General features: G+C 41.4%; 3 protein-coding genes across 3 annotated transcripts; 2 read left to right on the forward strand and 1 right to left on the reverse strand.

Annotated features, from left to right (window-relative positions):
- Positions 1–260: 260 nt before the first annotated feature.
- LOC140284753 (inositol monophosphatase 1-like) lies at positions 261–6,466 on the reverse strand. The gene is made up of 9 exons (XM_072378741.1): positions 6,436–6,466; positions 6,002–6,212; positions 5,367–5,500; positions 4,232–4,336; positions 3,933–3,978; positions 3,623–3,731; positions 3,352–3,460; positions 2,512–2,663; positions 261–971 (listed from the first exon to the last, which is right to left on the reverse strand). The coding sequence occupies exons 2-9, from the start codon at positions 6,062–6,064 to the stop codon at positions 853–855; spliced, it is 837 nt and encodes a 278-aa protein (XP_072234842.1). The 5' UTR covers positions 6,065–6,212; positions 6,436–6,466; the 3' UTR covers positions 261–852.
- Positions 6,467–9,037: 2,571 nt separating this feature from the next.
- LOC140284562 (ADP-ribosyl cyclase/cyclic ADP-ribose hydrolase 1-like) lies at positions 9,038–12,609 on the forward strand. The gene is made up of 8 exons (XM_072378451.1): positions 9,038–9,163; positions 9,364–9,490; positions 9,581–9,716; positions 11,141–11,223; positions 11,347–11,420; positions 11,509–11,601; positions 12,045–12,131; positions 12,372–12,609. The coding sequence occupies exons 1-8, from the start codon at positions 9,048–9,050 to the stop codon at positions 12,469–12,471; spliced, it is 816 nt and encodes a 271-aa protein (XP_072234552.1). The 5' UTR covers positions 9,038–9,047; the 3' UTR covers positions 12,472–12,609.
- Positions 12,610–14,264: 1,655 nt separating this feature from the next.
- On the forward strand, positions 14,265–21,122 carry LOC140284680 (ADP-ribosyl cyclase/cyclic ADP-ribose hydrolase 1-like). The gene is made up of 8 exons (XM_072378622.1): positions 14,265–14,547; positions 16,022–16,148; positions 16,252–16,387; positions 18,180–18,262; positions 19,396–19,469; positions 20,390–20,476; positions 20,636–20,719; positions 20,796–21,122. Exons 1-8 carry the CDS (start codon positions 14,363–14,365, stop codon positions 20,851–20,853), a joined length of 834 nt encoding a protein of 277 aa, XP_072234723.1. The 5' UTR covers positions 14,265–14,362; the 3' UTR covers positions 20,854–21,122.
- The last annotated feature ends 935 nt before the right edge of the window (positions 21,123–22,057 follow it).

Genomic DNA, 22,057 nt, shown 5'->3' on the forward strand with positions numbered 1-22,057 from the left:
TGCCTCGACAGATTTTATCTTTTTCTTTCTTTTTTATGGCTCATTTACATATTTCAGCTGGGACGAGTCATGACACCGAGCTCCCATATTCAGTCATGCCCCGTCAGCATGTTTCCTGCAGAAACATTCACTCTCACACTTCAGTCCTGCTGCCAATTATCTATTATGTCCCCAGTTTACGACAATAACGTGTGCCTGCATGCCGACGCTGGTCTCTGCAGGGCTGCAGTTTCCATGTGAGTCAAAAACAAGGGCAGGTCTGGAGTAAGAGGGATATTTATAGTGCTTTTTATTTGCTTCATTAATCACATACTTTAAAAACACATTACACGTGCATACTCTGCACTTCTTCTAACATCAACTGTGTATTTAATGCTGGGCTTGATAGAGAAGCTGTTATACAGTACAATAGTTTTATGTGCAGTGGTTGTTATCTGCTGTAAGTATAGTGCAAACTAGTTCTGACGCTCCATAGTTTACTTTCTTTTGGAGCAGGTCTTTCATTAATAATGCATTTAACTAAAATCAACAATCTTACACGGACGAGCAATGCTATTGATCAGAAGCTGAACAGTATGCTTAAATTGTTGAGGTAATTTGTCATGAAATGGCTGCAGTCATGACAATGAGAATAAATATTAAATGGCTGTGATTTAAAAGAACAACTGCGTGTTTTAGGACTCACAGATAGCAGAGCTCCAATGTGCTGAAATAAAAGAATGACTTAAAAAGAAGGCGGAACTTCGGACCTTGTGGTAGCTGGACAAACCCACTCACTGTTCTTCAGAGGTAAGTGCATTGTTCTGGTTCTTAAGGCAGACTTGAGACCTGTTGGATTGACTCTGTGAGTTTCTAGCCGTCTGTGTCGTCCCTGCCGACACAAAACTCTGTCACCTCCTTGGCAATGCGCTCAGCTATCGCCCTGCTGCTCGCTACGATCAGCCTGCGAGACATCAGATCAAATGCTCCACCTGGTTGAAAGAGAAAAATAATAATGAGCACTCTTTTCTCCATCTTTCATTTAGTAAAACAGACGGTTCGGGGAGGAGAGAGTCTGGGCTTTTCTGAGATAAACCCAATTCTATATATTTTGTATCACTTTGCCTCCAGCACCAGCTGTGGTTACTTCCCTGCAACACCAGGAATTAGCCCACCTCGGTCCCTGCCTTTACAGTCTTGTGGCACACCCAGTCCATATGTCCATCCTTGTGGGTGGTGGGGCCACTGGTGGTTGGCTCCATGCCAATCTGTCAGGACGTGCCCAACCAAGACCTATGGATCAAGGCTTGGCCACCAGATGCTGCGCGGCAGCGCCCCGACCTGACGAAACCGGATTCATGCTAATGCGTTTATGCATGGGACATTGGCTGAGCATACAGCGTTTGACTGCAGTCCTACATTTACAATAACCGCACCCTCTTAGGTTTCATACGTTTGTACAGATGCTTCCAGACAGACCTACGAGATGCACAACCAGCCAAAACACCAAAGCTTTGGGCGCACCGGGTACCGAGGCGTCAGTATCAACATGCACTACTGTTCTCTGGGTCAAGGATGGCAACTACAGGCATAAAACGCCTCAGTTTCCTGTTTCAGCAGCTGTTTCTTGGTCGGTTCATGCACATCTGTTTACCAACATCAGTCCCATCTCTCCATTCTTAGGTGCTGGACTCTAACCTGAGTAACCTGAGGTGGTCTGATCATCTTAATCAGTTCTGAAAATCATCATTACCTGCAGCTTCATTTCAGCTGTTTCTCTGTTTATGCTGTTGGATATTTTAACATTTTGTAATGCTAGAATTCATTGATTTTGCACAACGTGAAGGTGACTGCTGTATATTATCGACTCTGGAGTCAGAGACCATCCACACCATTACTCAAAGTGTGCCGGTGCATACTGCATGTGCCAGTGGAAATGTTCTCCTCCATCAAACTCTTATTACACAACTCAATGAAAACAATCGGTGGGTTTTTATTCTGAGAAGCGAAGTTGTACTGAACCAGTGATGAACAGAATGAAGGCGGATGGTGAAGGTGTGGCAGATACATCCAGAGGTCCCACGTTCAAATTTCAAACTTTGAAAGGACATTTTACATGAGATCGATTCTCTCTACTCCTCTTACTCTTAATACATCATCATGACGCTAAATATCAGGACAGATGGTTTGTCAGCAGCGCTGAGGCGTAAATTTGAGATAAAAATCCTATCTTTCAAGCACAAAGCCAGCAGCTGCTCTTTCCTCGTCTCAGTTTCACAGGCATTTATGAGCTGAAAGAAGGACAAAAACCAATATCAAGAACTATTGGTAACAATAAATAATTAATCAACAATAACTTCTGCTATGCCTCCACTGAACGAGCAGCAGCCAATTCTCTCTGCTGTGTTCTGTACAGAAATCTCCTCCAGCAATCCCTCCTTTCATTTCATTTCATCCAGTGAGTCACCAGCCAGCGCTGAAAAGTTTAGCCGGGTGTTGTTTTGAAGAGCTGCCGCTTTGTCAGCGACTCACCTGAGATGTCCATGATAACTCCTCCGGCTTCGGTAACAACCGCCGCCCCTCCGGCCATGTCCCAGCAGTGGATGCCCATGTGGTAGTAAGCGTCAGCCGACCCGCACGCCACCAGGCACATGTTGACAGCTGCGCTGCCGGGGGAGCGGACTCTGTGCATGGAAACAGGATGTTCTGGCTTTACCGTGCGTGTGAATCATCAGCTACATTCCCTGACATTTGATCATGAAATCAAACCTGTGAAATCGTTCCAGTTCTTTCAGAAATGTTGTTTTCTATGTTTCTAAAGGTGGAATCCAACAGTTCTTTATTGGATTTAAAAGGAATTGTTGCTCTTATCATCTTTAAATGGACTTGCGCTTTTCTAGTCTAACTGACCACTCAAAGCGCTTCACTACATGCCGCATTCACCCCACTCACACACTCATACAGCACGTCTTAAGATACTTAACTACAGGCTTTTTCTAATCATTCATACACATTCATACACCCAATGATACACTGCATTTAAAATGCATTTAGAACAACTGCTGTTTACCAAAGTGATGCACATTTAACTTACTCTCACGGTCCTAGGATGACAAGCATGAGGCTTTTAAAATGAAGAAGGCACAGGAAACACGATGTGTGGTCAACGATAAGCACAGTCCAGTCATTTATCTAAACCTTTTAACATAAGATGCTTACAGCGAATGCTGTAAGTCCGACCGGCTCAGAGGAAGTGAGGTCTGCAGCTGTCACAGTGTTGTTGTGATGGATGTTGGTTTAAACTACCTGTAGTTCCTTTGTGTCGTTCAGCTCAGGCTGCCTCAGCTGTACACACATTAAGCTCATATTTACCCATGAACAGGGATGGTGAGGATGGTCTTGACGTTGGCCAACATTGTTTTGAAGTGCTCAGGATCCTTCTTGAAGCCCATTTCTGTCAGCACCAGAGATTTGGTGACATCTTGAATGGAAACAAAGATAAAAATCATTCACTTGCTTCTTCTTTCTCTCCCTGAACAAACACAGTCAAAGGAAGTTAGGATACAAGCAAGGCTCCAGGCTCCACCTGGTGGACTTATCTAGAACTGCCACTCCCACATCTGCTGTGATCATCTGTATTCACCTTCCTGACCGGACACTTTGATTGAGACTCCGTTGCAGAATGCTCCCTTTCCTTTCCGGGCAGTATACATTTTGTCCTCGATGCAGCTGTAGACGATCCCGAACTCTATCTGAGACGGAGCAGCAGCACAGAAAACTGCAGTGATTTATGCGTTGTGGGAGGAGGGCTAAAAATAAAACAGCAGCTGTATAATAGGAGATACTTACAGCACTAATATTCATATATTCACTAGGCAACAATTGGGTTAATGTCTCTTATAATCAAGAAATCACAGAAGAAAAACACAGTATTTGCATACATTAAACCCTACCTCTTTCTTCACCGCAAAGCCAATTGATACAGACACAAACGGGAACCTGCCCAACAGAAATTTACAAGATAAAACAACCATTTAATGAACTCCCTTTGGTCCAAGCTCAGAGGAATTCGTTTCTATTATCAGTTCAGTTTAATCTGGGCTGTCTAATTATCCCTGACAGAGGACAATTCAAGAGGGAGGCTAATTAAAAGATAAAAATAGTTAAGAGGGACAAAGACAAAACAAATCCAGTGCAGTATCAGGCTTCTCACAGATTCTGAACAACACATAATCATGGGTAGTGGTAGTACCTGTGAACAAAGTTAGTGGTACCATCGATAGGGTCGATGATCCAAGTGGGATTGTCGGTTAGAACACTGGGGGCGCCTGCAGCTACGGACTCCTCACCTATGAAGCTTCGCAAAAAGACAAACAAATGCTCGTTTCAATGCATCGTATCATCGTCACCTCAGCTGTAATCAATGCAGAAGCTTTGGCAGCTTGCTGGTCTGCAGCATTCAGGTGTTTGTTAACACAATACCAAGGAGGAAAGACATCAGTAATGAGCTTAGAGAAGCAGCTGCTGATCATTCCACAGTAATTATGATTATTATGACACTGAAACGGGAGTTTCAAGATCAACTTTTGATGGAAAACCTCCAAAAACTAACCCCAGCAGTGTTGGCAGCAGCATTTAGATTTGAATATGAACAGACTAAATGCCACATTTCATTATATAATTATTATACATCTATGCGTTTAATAATTTTTTAGTTTGCTTGTTTTGTTCACATCAGGATGTCACATCCTCCTCTTCAGCTTAGAGAGGAGGATAAGAGGAGCAGATAACTGGTCCTGTAGTGCTACAGACACAGTCTCAGCTATGACATGTCACACCTGTACACTTTAACAAGGTGCTGTGAATCATGGCCACATGTGCACAACCGAGAGAAAAGATCAAAATGGCTGCACAACCGAGAGAAAAGATCAAAATGGCTGCACAACCGAGAGAAAAGATCCAAATGGCTGCACAACCGAGAGAAAAGATCCAAATGGCTGCACAACCGAGAGAAAAGATCAAAATGGCTGCACAACCGAGAGAAAAGATCAAAATGGCTGCACAACCGAGAGAAAAGATCCAAATGGCTGCACACTTGTTTTCATTCACTGTCAAATGATTGTGTGTCCTGCTAACAAATACAAACTGTGTGGTTTATCTGGTTGGAAATGGAAATATGGTCTCGTGCACTGCTTCACAGTGACTGTGAAGGCTCATACATTTCTAACAAACACGATTAAACACGAGAGGTGGCAGAAAAAAAGCCTTGAATCGTTTAAGAAAGTTGAAAACTAATCAAATCGGAATGCAAAGAACTGGATGGAAAAAGCTCTTCAAACATGGTCTGCATAATGAATCTGTTCTCGTGTCCACGTGAAGCAGAGTACCTGTGTGTGGGGTACTTTTCCTTGATGGAAGATATAATGAGCTGCTCCACTTTCTGGTCCGTCTCGGTCACCAGGTCAACCGGTGAGCTCTTCTGCATGACGGCGATGTCCTTCTTGAGCGCCTCGCGGATCATCTGCCAGAAACACAGTGACAGCGAGGGGATTTTGTGGATGACTGACTACATCTGCTGCTTTAATTACCTTAAAACCTTGCCAATGACTGGCCACAGATGACAGATGTCTAGGCTCTACATCTTAATACATTTATTTTGTCAACTGTATTGATTACAACGCACATGGAACAGATTACACTCTTTTAAGAAACGTGTGCACGTGTTAGGGATTGGACATGTTTTCCTTTTGCAGCCAGAAAAACTGATGAGACGACAGTATCGGTGACATCCTGTACTTTCTTGCTTTCTTTTTAACAGTAACATGTTATGACATTTGATCATTTCAAGATCGACTAAACCGAATACTTAATGCTAAATAGACTCATCTGAGAGCTCATCACAACATATTTCCTGTGTAGATTGCAAGTAGACAAAACCCATCTCTTTGCCTCTTTTAGTACTGTTTAAAGCATATCATGAATAGGAGATTTATATATGAAGAATGTGACAGTTCCTCCTTACCTCCCCAGCCCGCTTGGTGACCTCTACACAAAGGTCCATACACTCCTGCCAGGGATCACTCATGCTGATACAGAGGAGGTGCTGATAAGAAGAAGAGATCTGTAGGAAGAAGCACGACCTCCCTGATTCAAAGCAGCATCCAGCACGTGTTGTAACAGAATGAACAGGATACAAGGGGTAGCTGGTAGCTGAAGAACTATTCTTTCAGTACCTACAAGGCATAAAGCATCAGTTAGATAGCATGAATTTGCTAGTCGCGTTAGCTTACAGTTAAAATGGTAGAGAGTCTGTATAAAAAGATGGCAGACTAATTAACTGTAACCACAAAACAGTACGTAACTGTTTCCTCGGTTAACTGTGTAGTAGCTTTAATTTATCCAATATAAACCACGCGGTACCGAAGAGTTTCAAAAGCTAAAGCTAATTCAACCCACCAATCTTACGAGCGTCTCGGTCTGTTTTGACGTTTAGCCATAGGTGGGTGGGACTAAAGGATTCTTGCCTTCATTGGCCAATCGGTGAAGTTGGAAATCAAATCTTCGGTTTGATTGGTTAGAATGCAGTCACGTGTTCTCATAAGAACCAATGAGCTTCGTCCGAGGCAAAGCACAGTCTTGAACTGTACAGTAAAACTTTTACTGTATTACAAAGAGGCGGAAACATTGGCTCATTACTGCAAGTTTGAGTTTTTATATCGTTTCTATTGACTGAACATGAGATTTAAAAAAATTAACGTTTCTCAGTCGCAGACAAGTATCACGTTTTAGCTTACTTGACTAAAAAGTGGACTAAATGCCATCAAAGTTCCGAATTTCCATACAGGAACTTTAACTAGTCACTATATAAAAGAACAACAATATATAAACTAAACAGAAAAAATATAGTGTGCATAGCACAACGAAAACAAATAGGGAACATGATATATGTGGAAAAAGTCAATTAAGTCACAAAACTGTATTTAGACCAGGGTTCTAATATATAGGTATATTGAAGGCAAAGTAGGAGTTCAGTGTCGCTTTGACATGTGGGTGGGTTCTGGTTCAGTACTTTAACAACTGAGTCTGTGCAGATTAACAAGCCTGTGCAGATAACAAACACAAAATGCCCCCGCTAATTTTACTGAGCGGCAGCAGGAGGACAGCCAGTCACCTCAACTGTACTGCACTTTTGGGATGTTATCCGTGTAAATGCAGTGTCATTTCCAAGCCAGGGGGTGGCAGCAGCAACACCGAAAGTGATCGACCACAACTCAAGCCACAATCACACGTTATGTGGTATGAAGATTTTTGTTGATGCGGGAAATTTAAAGGGATGCAACAGTTTTGAGTAACATTTGATGACCCATGTCAGAGCCTGTCTAAAATGCTACTTTAGAATACTTTGCTTGCAGTTCCAGCACCAGGAAGGACGTTTATTTAGCGATTAAATCATTTCCTCTATTCTTCTGTAACCCTTTCAGTAGCTCCTATAATTCAGTCCACCAGAGTGTAATAATGCAAAGCTTTGCTTTGACAAACACCAACAGCTAAAGTAATATGAACTTCTGATGCTATTTAATGTCTAAATGTAAATGTCTTATGAAGATAAATTAAAGTACTTAAGAATTTGCTGTAATTGCAACATTCAAGTGTTGAATTGTTGTTGCATTGAAAAAAACGTCTATTTTCTGTTGCAACTGATCTTACTTCACAGCAGGAGGTTTGCCTGTAAAAAAGGGAAGTTCATTTAAAAGCCACACACACAGTGCATCAGTTCACCTGAAATCAAATTTAGCAGCACCCCTAAAGACATTACAATGAGAAACTAACTGAGGACAGTTATTAAAAATGTATAAACTATAAGCATTAATACAGCTTCACATACTTATCTGGATGTTTTGCTTATCACAATTTAGTTTGTGCTGCAACAGAACTTGTGTTTTATTTTCTATGGCACAATGTTCCAGAGGACAGCAAACACTTTGTTTAGGGAGATTCCAACCAGCACCATAATGGGAGTCATGTGGATCCTCTCTTTGCAACAGGAGGCCAGGAAAAAAACATCTCATCTGTCCTTTAAGAATGTTTCTCGGTAAGGAGACGAGGACCTGCGTGAGGAGTTAGCCCTATGAGGACGGTACACATCACATCACGCCACAACGGGGTTCAGTTAAGGCAGAAATCTGGCTGGAGCTAAATGTGAAACATCGCAGTCATGGAAACATTTGTTGCAGTGAAATAATCTAAACGGAAAATGGTGAGCATTTCCATTTATCAGTGGTATTCATATATTTTCTTGACTGCATGTGCTATAATGTTTAAAGAAGAAGTTTTTGAGTCTGTGCTTCAGCTGTTAGCTTGGGAAACATTTAAATGGAGCATGTGTAAGTGTCTGCCACTTTTGACAGCTCTGGACACACATAAGCAAAATCATGCAGGTAAAGAAAGAACGTCGGAGGAAGATTAGTGAATTCCAAATAATTCCTCAAGTGAAGTCATGTGGTTCATATTGTCATTTCAACCACATATACTGTATATAGTGTAAATAGTTCCTCCTGGATCAATTGGTGCTCCGTTGAGAAGGATATAAAACAGGAAAGATGTAGGTGGTCCATCAGAGTGAGGTTATCTGTGATGTGAACGCCCAAAAACATCTCTACTGGAAGGTAAGTGATGCACAGCGGAGATTGCTTATGTGGAGCCTGTGAGAAGACAATGATTAATTCTTTTGTTTTGTCCACGTTAGGGGGCAGATTGGTGTGAGTGCACCAGTTACAGGGCCGCAGGCACATCTAAAGCTGTTTTTTTGTGTTTCTGCTCATCAACAGAACGGTGGATTAAAACATGCACAAACATGCATCTTACCTGAGGAGCTTCGGGGGGCTCCGGGGTTTCATTCCTTCTAAAATGCACTCATTTTCTGTAACTATCAGCATCACAACATGTAAGTAATTCCCTCTGATATTCCCACGTTTTGTTTTTCTTTCCTCTATTTGATGAGCCGCTCCCAAATGTGTTTGATAAAGTCTTCTTTCTTTAATCTTTGTGCCCTTTTCAAAGGGTTTATTATGCTTCAGCTCTGCATGGGTCGAGTACAATCACAACTTGGAACAACCCCCAACATTAAACACATTGTGGTTGGAAGATGTTTCACTTACTTCACAATAGTTAACCCCAGTTTGAGGTAATTTACCGTTCATGCGTTTACTGTCATTGCACAACTGATCTTTACAGTTGACAGTTTGAACAAGTGACACACTAATTACATTAAATGGAACATCAAAACTCGTAGGACTTGATTTACCTGTAAAAAAAAACAAAAAGTATTTTTTCTGTTAATTTTTGGTCACATTACTACATTGATGCAGTCTTTCTACTGTGTAGGTATGACTGTGAAGAGATCTGGAGACATTTTGAGGAGGCGGTTGTCCACCAGCCCTCCTGTAATGTAACAGTGGAACATTATAATCAGATGTTTAATCTGATGCCACAGATCTGGCCATGTGATAAGGTGAGCAGTTTTGGGATACTGGCTCCAGATTAAGATGCATTATTCTTGATGATCTTTATGTTAACCTGCTATTTTCTTTCTTTTGTTCAGTTTCTTTTCTGGAGTAAAACCAGGACACTGATGCACAGTTATGCAGCTGTTTTCCGTCACTTTTGGACGCTCGAGGACACTCTCGTTGGTTACATGTTCAACGATCTCATCTGGTGTGGCCAAGACGAGGACTCTGGTAGGTTTTCTTCTTGGCGTAACAAGACAAAAATCGCAGATAATAAACATGAAGCTTATTCTTGATAAGAACTGGCTGTCATAGTAAAACAATCTGCTGTAAACAATGTTCAATGTCCAATTAATTATCATCAAGCTCAGTAAATTTTGTTCAGTTCAAGCCAAGTTTTCTGACACTGTGCACCAAAAGATAAACATCCAAGCAACTTTATCACCTTATATACCCAAACTAGTCAATAAAAATACTAATTACCTATAACTGTTCCCCTTAGAAAGCTATGAAGCATCTGTGTTTACAGTTACCATTAGCAGCTAGTTCACTGACAACATTCGCCAACCACTCAATAAAAAACACTGTTAAAATATTCATTCAAACCAATAGTACATTGGATGCCAGCTTTCTGAAAACTTAAAAAAGTTATGATACTGTTATATACATCTAGCACTTATTTTCAATATGAACCATCCATTAATCAATTATCTTCCACTTATCAGATGTCTTAGGCTGAGTCACCCTCTGAAGGAAAACCCATTTCAGCCGCTTGTGTCCACCTCATTGTTTCAGTAACTACCCAGATCTTGTGACCATAGGTGAGGGAAGAAGCCAACAGAACCACATCATATGCAAAAGCTTCACCGTCAGGCTCAGCTCCCTCTTCACCACAATGGACCAAAGCAGCGTCCTCATTACCGCTGACAAAGCCCCGATCCATCTGTCCATCTCTTGCTCCAACTTGCCATCACTCGTGAACAAGATCCTTAGATACTTAAACTCTTTCACCTGAGGTAGGGACTCATCCCCCACCTGGAGGGAGCGTTCCACCATTTCCCGGTGAAGAACCACAGCCTCATATTTGGAAGAGTTGACTTTTTCACACTCAGCTGTAAACCGCTCCAGTGCACACTGACAGTCATGGTTTCATATGCCAAAAAGCAAAGATGCGACCCTGAGGTTCCCAAACCAGACACCCTCCTCTCCCTGACTACACCTTCAGATACTGTTCATGAAAATCCCAAACGGGATCGGTGCCAAGAGGCAGCCCTGACAGAGTCCATTACGCCTGTACACGAGTTGCAGGTCTAATGCTAGGATCAAGTTAGCCACTCGATCACAAATCCTGGGAACAAGAATCACTACTTGCTTGTTTATAGTTTTATTAATGGAATAATACCAGAACAAGCAGAGCACAACAGCACAAGTTTGATCAGACGGGTCAGAGTGAGGTCTCCGATTAACTCTTAATGGTGCCTCTACACTATTTTTGTCAGCCTGTTGCTTTCCTATCTGCTGACCACAGGTCAGGCAGGCCTCTACACAGAGTTGGGGCTCAATATCCCACAATGATAACACTTTAAAAACATAAACGCACATTAACTTGCTGCTGAAACACAAATCAAGCAATGATATGTGTTCATTTGATGCAGGTTTTGATTTTAAATCTTGTCCTGAGTGGTCAGCGTGTAGAAACCATCCTGTCTACTCCCTGTGGAGGCAGGCCTCACAAAACGTGAGTCGGTTTAACAAACACGGCACCGTTCTGTCATCACTCTATTTTATTTTGTTAATTTGCAGCATACTGTATGTGCTTTAGAAAATGACTCTCATGTGACTTTCTTCACCCGTTCACTAGTTTGCAGAGATGGCGTGTGGCAACGTCACCGTCTTACTGAACGGGTCTATTGTTAATGCCTTCAACAGGAAAAGGCAAGGAACAAGGAATTATCCACATGAAATGCTGGTGGTTTATTGAATGTTTAAAACAAAATTATAATTTTTCATTCCAATTCCACAGCATGTTTGGAAGTGTTGAACTGGACAGCCTGAATCCACAGAGAGTGGATCACGTCAACATTAAGATGGTGACCAGTCTGGCGGGGCCTCAGATGTGAGGATAAAGAAAATGCTGATTCTCATGTTGCAAGGCAAAGATTCTGACAATTCTATCCTTTAACCAAAGATTGTGCAGGTTGGAAATAGTGGCTGTGTTTATAAATCACTTATAAAACTTGCTAAATACTCATTTTCTACCTCTTAACGGGAAACACCACATATATCATCCCACATGAGGAGAATCAGGACTGCAGAATCTAATTATACGTATTATCCACATTCAGTAACAGCAAACTTTATGGCTTATCTTCAAGCTTAAAAGCAGTACGTGTCCAACATTAATTTCTGCACAAGACTCTGTTGTTACACCATAGGGACAGTTAAGTTGATCTGCATTATTACCAAGAAGAAACATTTCTCACAGTCTGGCAGCCCATATGGTGACTTTTGCATTAAGAAATAAACTCCTTCACATGTCATTACTTTTCTCTTCTTCAGAGAATCATGTCACCAAGGATCTATTGTAGACCTGATCCAAATCCTTCAGTCCAGAGGTTTTCGCTGGACCTGCACAGACAGCGACCAGTAAGTGACGTGTTAATGTCATCAAATATTGGGTCATGATCCAAAATGGTGGTCCTAGATTTATTACTGCACAACTGTGACACGTAAGACTAAATGATCACAATGTGTTTAAAGCTCCGACACTGATTTACAGACCAATCAGTCAGAATATGGCGGGCAAAGAGAAATGCAACATCTTCTGGCTTAAAAGCAATGTTTCCAATGATGGCACCCAAATGAACCAAAATCATTTGTCCGCAGGACCCTGATGATCCTTCAGTGTATCCAGGAACCAAAACACCCCTCCTGCCAGATATGTGCAAACACCCTGTTGCAGCAAAAGAGCCTTGCATCCAACTGACTCACCTAAACATGCAATGTGCTGCCGTCTGATTCTGATATTTGAGCTTTGTGAAAGGTGAATAAACACATTGGGAATCCTTGCAGTAGTTAAAGGAACGGCCGAGACTGTAAACGCTGTCACCGTGCGACACAGTAAAAGACTTCCTGGATCAGAGCAGTGTTGTTTATGCCATATTCACGTAATTAATCCCATTTACTTAGCGGTTTAGGATACACAGAAGACGTCTTTAATTTACAACAAGAAATAAAATCAAATAAAAATGTGTTTTCTGTTGCCAAATGCTTTTAATTTAGTGATTTCATTTCTAAGAGGTGCTAAACCACACATCGGGTCCTTTATGATCCTCAGATATACTGTGTTTGTCACACAGAAAGTACAGTATGTGCATGTTCATTGAAACCTCTGAAGGTTTTCGCTGCTGTGGGACCAAAATCCAGGGAAGGAAGGGAAGAATAATCAGCATGAATGAACACTTAAAGATTATAGTGTCCTCAGGCTTTGTGATATAAAACCTCAGGCTCCGACACACCCTTTAAAGGTTTGTACAAAACAAAGTGCATTTCAACTTGTTTAGACTTTGATTTCCTTAACTTTGAACTGTCTAATTTATTTTTATGGGCTGCTTAAGCCTTTATAAGTCACACAAAACAGAGAATAAAAGAACCTGCTCAGCGGAGTGGTTGACCTTTAGTTTTAATTCCTGTGCTTTCACTCAAAGGTTTGTGGCAATTCTCAACCTGCACATGTTTATGAACTTTGAATGTCAGCTCACAGCATCTTTCAGCAGCTGTTGTGACAGCTACTGAAGCCCAAAGATGATCAACACCTTTGTTTGTAGACTTCCCAGCATCATGCATCCACTCAACAGCCTGAAGAGTGCTTCTGTGAATAAAGCATTTGTGGTGCTTTACATCTCCTGTATATATAAATATAGCTATATATATTTCATAGCTCATAACTCAGAGCTACACCCTGTTTATTCGTTTAGAATTGTGATTAGGCATGGTAAGTCATATCTCACTTTGGCCTGAAGATAAGTATAGATAAGTAGATCTTTCAAAACGCTCCCATGTGCCCGTTATCCACGTGGATCCGACGCGCTTCAGTTTGTCCTTCAGCCCAACTCACTTAAATAAAACGTTTTCAACAAAACGTGTTCATGTTTGCACCAGCTGTGCACTCAGTACAGTTATCTACAGCTGCAGCCACCACTAAGATTTAACATGATCTCAGTCCTAAGTAAAAAAAAAAGAAATAAGCGAACAATAATTTGGCCAATATATCTGAAGCTGAAGCTGAAACGTCCCGAACGTGAAATCCGACTAATTATTGATCAAGGAAGAAATATTCAAGCTGTTTTATCTCTCCACTCAGATGTCTTTCTTGAAGGAGTTTGATAAACAACATTAACACAAGTTTGAAAAGCTGAAAATTACATTTAAAAAAATATATTATAAGTTCATGTCATGAAGTAAATGCTGAGCTTTAGCAGTGGTGGTGGTTTTCAGGGGTGTTATGAAAGAAAGTGTCATTTATTAACGTTTTTGTTCATTTATGTCAACCTTCTGCTTGTACCAGACTGAACCGGCAGCTCATTTAAGTTATTAAAGGTTTTATACATCATGAGTATTCAGACTATTTCCTAAAATTGATGTACCTCTTCTTCCGGAAGTCATTTTCATCGATCAATCTGCGGTTGTCACACATGTCGTCGCTCCTGATTGGAGCGGAGTTACGTGGCAAGGAGCCAGCTCGAAGTCCACGCGCGCTCTGCTGTGCTTGCGCGTCTCCTTAAATAGACGTCCGAGCGCGAGCGACGTGCCATTGACATTAAACAACAGCATATCGACTCTCCTTCCTCTGCTTTCCACACTTGTAGGACTCTTAAATGGAGCATGGGGAGTTTCGGGGTCCGGAGAAGAGACGCAGGAGACGCTGCCTCGTTTTAAGTGTGGCCCTTTTTGTGGCCCTGATTTTGATTATTATCGTCGCCGTTGTGTTGGGACTAACCCTCCGTCAGGGATCAAATGAACTTAAACACATATTTCTGGATAGGTGTCAGAAGTTCAAAGAGTAAGTGCTGCAATATTTAACAGCTTTTTAATATATATATCTATATATATAGATATATATAGTTAATCACACGTAGGGGGTCTCAGCCCGGTAAATTGGACTCAGCTCAGTATTTAAAACCAACGTCTCTGATTAAGTTCTATCTCTTATCGGTCAAGTTTATTTGTTTCGTGTTATTTTGTCTGTATCAATGAGGAAAAAAGCTCTTGGACATCATAATGTTCTGCAAAAATCCCTTAAATAATTCAGGCAACACCTCACAGAAACATCTCAGGCAAAAATAAAATAAAATAAACATTATAAGACTCTATTTTTTGCATTGTGATTGTGATATATTGACTTGAAATGTATCTGCTGATGCATGAGTGAGGAAGCTTGGCAGGGGCAGCTGTTTTCATGACTAATGTTGCAGGGGCAGTCGAACAAGAACTGCAGCCCAGAGCGTCTCAGGGACACAATCACACAGATGAAAAATAAATGTTTCCAAAGAAGATCAGTCGCAGGTCAGGGTTGTTTGTTATTTCAGTCAGTGATCTTCTTAATGCACTCACTGCAGGGTTGCACATGAGTCAATCTGCTGTGCGCTGTCTCCTGATCGTGTTTCTTCTGGATGACATTAAGCACTTTGGTTGTGTCAGGCCACTGCTGACGACAGATACGATTTGGACAAACATTGTTGGGTGTGTTGACCTCGTCCCTGAGGAGGGAAATGAACTTAGCAAATGGAAGAAACAGGAGTGTATTACACAAACATGACAATAAACTCAGCAATCACAGCCAAAGGACATGTAATACAACTTCACAGCCACTTCTACTTCTATGATGCCTGTAATGTCCAGTTAAATTTACACCAGATTTGTTCTTATGCTGAACTAAGCTGCTATTTACACATCATGTGGACTGAACATCCTGTTTTACTTGAATCTTTTGATGGAAAATTTGATGGCAGCAAGACACTCAAAGAAATGTCGGGAGAGAGCAAGTAAGATTGTTCTGGATTACCAGCAGATTTTATTGGTGACAGGTGAGGGTGCCAGGGTTTGTTATAAAAGGAGACGCCACAAGTTCATCAACAAATTCCAAAAAATGTTTCATGAACTCGTCACAGCAAAGCAACATTTCTGAAAAGGAAGGAAGTCTGGGGAAATATCAAGGACAGAAACCACTGTTGGCTTTTTGTTATCAGCCATAACAGCACCATCAGCACAGATTTATGGGCTCAGGAGTACGTTGGGAAACCATTTTGCCTCCACAGCTGCAGCCGTAAATGTGAACAAAAACGGAAAGAAATTACAGATTTAAATCTTGTTGCATCTTTGATTCGATCCCATCTTTTCTGGAAATTAAGTTTGAATTTTTTTTACATAATTTATAATCTACAAGTATCACACAAATTACTCCAAATGCGGTCCTACATCTCAGTTGTTTCCACGAGAATGAGCCTGGACAATAAACGTCATCTTCTGTCTTCCAGCTCCAACTGTGAAGAGATATGGGATGCATTTCAACAAGCCTATGTGAACCGGGACCCTTGTCAAGTTCCCATGGAGGCTTATGATCCTTTAGTTTCTGTAGCCTCCTTCAAGCCTTCATGCAACAGGGTAAACGCGTATAACAGCATTAATCTTGTTCGGTCAGAGCAGACGCGTGTTACAATTCAGGGAAAACATGTTTAACGATGTGATGACTGTAATTGTGGATTAGATGATGTTCTGGAGCAAAACAAAGGACGTGGTCCATGACTTCACTGAGAAGAGAGACTGTTTTGTCACTCTGGAGGACACGCTGCTGGGATCTGTGCTGGACGGGCTCACCTGGTGTGGAAAGGAGGGCAGCAACGGTAAGCCTCTTCAAGCAGAAGATGCTTCTGAAACGGGCTTTGTTCAGTTTCACCTTTTAGTCAAGACAAAAGAGTGGCAGCTGTTGTCTTTAACATCTGAAATGATGATTCTGTGGTGACCCACAATAAGGAATCTAGGAGAGATTTACCTTTTAGAGCAAGGACTGATAAGATATGCCAGTTAATCAATGATGGGAGAGTACTTATATCTCAGTTCGTCAGGGCTTCTGTTTCTCTTTGCTTGGAAGCTAAGTCAGTTTTTTAACCGTTCATGACAGCAACTTTAATAACATATCACAGGAAAAAAAGCAAACCTGAAGAACCAAATTAAACCAGACATTTTTTTGGGGGGTGGGGGATTCAGATCAAACTCCAACGTGAAGTTATCACAATTATTTGGGCTTCGGGGACCTCTACTGGTCATGATATGAACTGCATGTGAAGGGTAAACATGACATACATGAGGGTAGAGATGTGTTCTGAAAAGGGTTTCTTTCATTCTAAAGTCCTAACGATGGTTGTTTTCTCACCCTAACTAGGTGATGCTGTTTTCTAAATACAACCAGGAAGTGTTTTAGGAAAGTGTTGCCATGTCACTAATGTAACATATGTTGGTGCTGATCTTACGTCACACAAAGGCCCGCGGTTGAAATGGCAGCGCTAATCTTCTCCCTCTGTCCTCCTTCAGTTGTCCTTATAAGGACTTTGTGGTTTCTTAAAGAAAATACATGAGAATAATGTCTGCTTTGATGTGGAAACACTCATTTGGGTAGTTTTTCCTTCTGTCGTCTGCAGGGGAGGCATTTTACAGGACGTTATGAGTCATATTGATGGTATGAACAAATTACCTATATGAATGTTTCAGTTGGAGGACTTGAGAAAAGAAAACGCACACATACACGACATGGAAATGTCAGATTTTGAACATCTTAAAAAGATAATGAATATGGGACAAAAAAGGTGGATAAATTAATAAAATTCCTAGAATATTTTGTTCTCCTGGAAAAGAAAAAAACAGTTCATTAAAGGTTTGTAACCACATGGATCTCCTTTATCCCCAAACATGTTCATGTGAACGTATGAAAGACCCTGAGCTCCAAATTTCCCCAGAAGAACGCGAAGAGGCATTATATAAACGTGTTTGTGAAGTTAGCCAAAGTTAAAGGGCGCTATGTAAGTCTGGACCGCTTTATCATTAAAACAGATAGATAACATGAAAGTCTAGTCTTTCTGACTATACTGTGCCAAACTGGAGGTTAATCTAGGCTAATCTAACAGGCTGAAGGGAGCGTTTTAATCTGAAATAACTGTAAAAGTATTGTGGACCACTTCTTTAACCCCCAAACTGTTTTTTTTATCAGTCTCTTCCATAAGATGGTGCATTTTATCTCTACATCACATGGAGCACCAGTGGCGTGCACAGACTTTTTGAAGGGCAGGGGTGGAAAGACAAAAAAGGGCACATATAGCGTGTCCTCACCACTGTAGAGGGCACTTTAGCACACTTTTTAGCTCCCGAGAGGGCAATTGAGGGCAGTTTAGCACACGCTTTGGCTCCCGAGAGGGCAATTGAGGGCAGTTTAGCACACATTTTGGCTCCTGAGAGGGTAATTGAGGGCAGTTTAGCACACGCTTTGGCCCCAGAGAGGTCAATTGAGGGCAGTTTAGCACACGTTTTTTGCTATTTCATTTCATGTTGTCTGTCCACTGTTGTTCTGTCATGCCCTGAGCATCCAGCTTTCTCTAAAGCGAGCAGCTTACTGAAGCTAAATGTGTGTTGCTGTTGTCACAGAAACACTGACCACCGGCTGCCCAGGATGGACAGACTGCGACAACAACCCTGTTCGCTCCTTTTGGAACCGAATCTCAGCTGCTGTGAGTGAAAAAACAACAACTCACTAGTTTGTCCTCAAAAAGGCAGTCCTGGGATGGAGCAGTGGTCAGAGAAACACGTGTGGACCAAATCTCTCCTGATCGTGATGAAGAGGAGGACAGAAGAAGGTTGCGCTGCCTGGTCCTTCATCAATGAGGCATTGTGTCGGTCTCCATGGAGCCACGTTGCACAGCTCTCTCCTGAGTCAGCAGTGGCCCACACATTCACAGAGGCCCTGCTTCGGTTTGGCTGAGTTTTGTGCAGTCACACAACAACTTAAAACACATATTTAACACACATACATTTCTGCATGCGGAGACACAAAATAAGCCCAACTACAACAGACTATGAGAAGCATTTAAAACATGCAAAGTATTAATTTAGGACTGGAAAAGAAAACTAACTTCAACACAGATTCTCAATAGTTGCTGGTGGTATAGGGTGCAATAACTCAAAGTCCTGTGCAGCAGTTTATTGCTTAAACAAATAATTACGATAATAATGCATATCCCAAACTGATATCTATCGTCCTAATAGAAACACTCTTTTATTGAATATTATACAGCTGAGTTTAAATGCTGCAACAAGACTGAAAACACCGTTTCTTTCACCTCTCAGCTGCTCAACCAAGCAGAAAAGTCTCCTGAGAGTTTAAAGGATTTGTTTTGGCGTGTGCAGTATTTCGCTGCGAGGGAAACCTGCATGTTTTCCAAACTGTTCCAGATGTAAAATCAGTATGCATCACATGAAGGCAGCTTGTTTTGTTGCTACTTGTTTGCCTTTTGTCAGGTTTTCTGTTCTGTTTCTCTACCCAGAAACACCCACAGTGTTGAAGATGTGATCTTGGAAACGATGGCAACATCTGGACAGAAAAACAGCGATAAAACTGACTTTGGTGGAGCTTTGCATTCAACCCTGTGCTTCCAGATAACAGTGTGATGTGCAAAAGTAGCCTGGTGGTGGATAAATGCCTTAAACTTGGAGAGTTTGGATGTGTCACATGTTTGTAAATCAAAAATGTCCACAGGAAGCAACGAGACAGACAGCGAACTGCCAGCGCTCTCTCAAAGTGGTGCTACACTAACCAGATGCAGTGGATTTTCTGATAAATTTAACATCCTCTCCATGTGTGCAGTTTGCAGATGTCGCCTGTGGTGATGTCACAGCGATGCTGAACGGATCCATCATCACACCGTTCAGTCCCACAAGGCAAGTTCGCACCTGCACCTTTGCTCCTCTGACAGCTTAAGTGTTTACATGCAGCCAAACATTTGAACATAACAGCACCCCCCCCCCCCCCCCCCCCCCCCCACACACACACACACACACACCTGTGGTTGAAGGTATTCAAAACAGCACTTTTATCAGATTATAGTATTTTTTGTCCTTTGCCAAAACATGGAACAGTAAATCAAAATGAAAACAAAGGAAAAACTCCAGGACGGCCATTTTGCTGATTAATCTCCCAGTGCATTCTGGGACTCAGTCCAAAAGATTGCAGATGCTGATCCTGTTCTTGTCCTTGTCTGTGCACCAGCAGCCAGTTGAGTTTATAGGATTCTCTTCATTAAAGTTAAAGCATTTTGCTCTGGCTCCAGATGCACATCTCTGAATTACTCTTCTTTTATCAGTCAGCGGGCAGGTCCTGCTTGGAGAGGCTGACAGCTAACAGGTCAGAGCTCTTTCTGTCAGGGCAGAAACTCAGGTTTACGTGAGGGTTTCATCTTTATTTACATATTAATCTCAGTATCTTTATCTTACAGTGTAACTCCTGTTAGGTTTGCTCGCAAAAAATGATTTTAGTTATTTAACATGTTCATGTTTTTACACTCTTTACACTTCGGAGTGCTTTGTTTATTGTTCCCTGTACAGATTGGGATGAGGTGGTGGGAGAATAATATAATGTCAATTTCAGACTCACATACTGTGCTGGATAATTTAATGCATGGTATTATGTACAATGCAGGCCATCAGAATGATTTCCACAGGTTGGGTTATTTTCACCTAAAGGAGCTATTTAAAAGGACACGCTATGGCCTTCTGGACTCAGTTAGAAATGCAGCCTTTATTTGATACTAACAGTTAATTTCTTGATATCTTATAATCCCTCTAAACTGTACCTTTTTCAGTATTTTTGCCACCATCGAGGTGAAGAGGTTTACCTCCACCAGGGTGAGCAACCTGAACGTTGTTCTGGTCACGCAGGAGAACGCTGTGTAAGACTTTCCCTTCATACGTTTTCCTATAGCTGTCTGCTTTAAATATGACGAGCACATGAATCTTTACCGTCATCATCTACAGAGATCAACTTGAGCCGGGGAAACTTGATCCTAAAGTTAATGTTGCTGTCTTCTTTGTGCGTCTCACCTCTGCAGGACAAACTGCACAAATGCATCTTTAAAGAACTTACAGAAGGAGCTTGATAAGGGAATCAAATATAACTGCAAGGAGGTGTCTGAGTGAGTACAGTGTGTAAATGAAGCTGAGCCCCTGAGTGTGTCTGTCCTCTCATAGCAGATTGGCTTTTTGCCACAGATCTCAGCTCGAGGAGTGCAGCTCCCACCCAGAGAAACCATGTGGCGCCTGCTGGTGAACTAACCATCTGCAGACAGACCTGCCTTGTGCTTTGTTCTGTGAAGTCTTTGTGAACAGATTTGAAATATTTTTGTACTCGTTGGCCAGTTTTAACCCGTAAAAAATGAGTCTTTTCAGAAATGTTGCTAATACCTTTTTACAATGTGAGGGTGTGACAGGGAAATGTTTTATCATAGGTTCTGTAGGGTAAAATATGAATGCTGCTCTGTATGTTCAACTGATTTCCCACCCATTAGCCATATTCATCAGTACAATGTTAAAACACAAGGTTGTAAAAATGTCTTTGGATCTTAAATCATAGTTGCAACATGATGACGTCAGCGACAGCTCCAACCACTGAGCGCATTAAAGATGGAGTGAAAACAGATGCACTGATCCAATATTTGTATCGGTATTGATATTGAAGAAAATTCTAGGTCAGGTATCGTGACAATGGGCCCGATTTATTTATTTATTTCCAGTTTTTCCAGAATTGTCATCTGAATACCGTTTAAAAAACATTTGCTTTGCCAAGGGATGCTTAAGCCCGAGCTTGAGAAGCTTGAGAAATCTACTTGAGCAGGTCACTGACACTGAGTGCCAGTATGTGTGTGACCAGTGTTGTTTTTGACAACCATCTTAGATTTAGTCATAGTCTTTTGGTTTAAAAAAATGCTTATTAGTCTTAGTCACAATTTAGTCACTTCTATATATGATAGTTTTAGTATAGTTTTTGTCAACGAAAAGTCAAAAACATGTAGAAAATTCTTCACTTGGAAAAAAGAAAACTATCAGTGTTAAAATTTTCTGTTAAGTTCATTTATAAGGGAGTGCTAATTCGGTTATAACATATAACATGGTAAAAACAGGAATACATGGAGTTGGTGAAAGATTGCCTTGGGGCCAGCAAGGGAGGTTTTAACAGAGGTAAAATGGTCTATGGGTGTAAGAAAGATCCACCATCAGCGAGCACGACTCTTTAACCAAAGATGCTGTTGTCACTCAGCTCATTACGTGACGTCACAGCTTTCAGTAAGGCGGGACTTATATGTAATGGACAGGGATGGGGTCTAAACCATTCCTCAGCCTGGGCTTCATGTTCTGCTCCCAGCACAAGAGCATAATCTCATACTTTGTTTTCTGGCTACTTCAAGTGATCCAAGCATTTAATCATGAAATTAACATACATGAGACGTCAGAATGGGATAATGAGGTGGGTTTGC

The sequence above is a fragment of the Leuresthes tenuis genome, unplaced genomic scaffold, assembly GCF_036924035.1.
Source record: "Leuresthes tenuis unplaced genomic scaffold, fLeuTen1.0.hap1 SCAF_24, whole genome shotgun sequence".
Taxonomy (NCBI): Eukaryota; Metazoa; Chordata; class Actinopteri; order Atheriniformes; family Atherinopsidae; genus Leuresthes; species Leuresthes tenuis.

Bases quoted from the DNA above. Each gene is read 5' to 3' on its own strand.
- LOC140284562 (XM_072378451.1), top strand. From the start codon at position 9,048: ATGCTTCAGCTCTGCATGGGTCGAGTACAATCACAACTTGGAACAACC. The intron at 9,717-11,140 runs GTAGGTTTTCTT...CATTTGATGCAG, and splicing joins TGGCCAAGACGAGGACTCTG to GTTTTGATTTTAAATCTTGT. The intron at 11,224-11,346 runs GTGAGTCGGTTT...CCCGTTCACTAG, and splicing joins GGAGGCAGGCCTCACAAAAC to TTTGCAGAGATGGCGTGTGG.
- LOC140284680 (XM_072378622.1), top strand. From the start codon at position 14,363: ATGGAGCATGGGGAGTTTCGGGGTCCGGAGAAGAGACGCAGGAGACGC. The intron at 14,548-16,021 runs GTAAGTGCTGCA...TCTGTCTTCCAG, and splicing joins AGGTGTCAGAAGTTCAAAGA to CTCCAACTGTGAAGAGATAT. The intron at 20,720-20,795 runs GTGAGTACAGTG...TTTTTGCCACAG, and splicing joins AACTGCAAGGAGGTGTCTGA to ATCTCAGCTCGAGGAGTGCA.
- LOC140284753 (XM_072378741.1), bottom strand. From the start codon at position 6,064: ATGAGTGATCCCTGGCAGGAGTGTATGGACCTTTGTGTAGAGGTCACC. The intron at 3,732-3,932 runs GTAGGGTTTAAT...GCTCCGTCTCAG, and splicing joins GCTTTGCGGTGAAGAAAGAG to ATAGAGTTCGGGATCGTCTA. The intron at 972-2,511 runs GTGAGTCGCTGA...TCTTTCAACCAG, and splicing joins AGTTATCATGGACATCTCAG to GTGGAGCATTTGATCTGATG.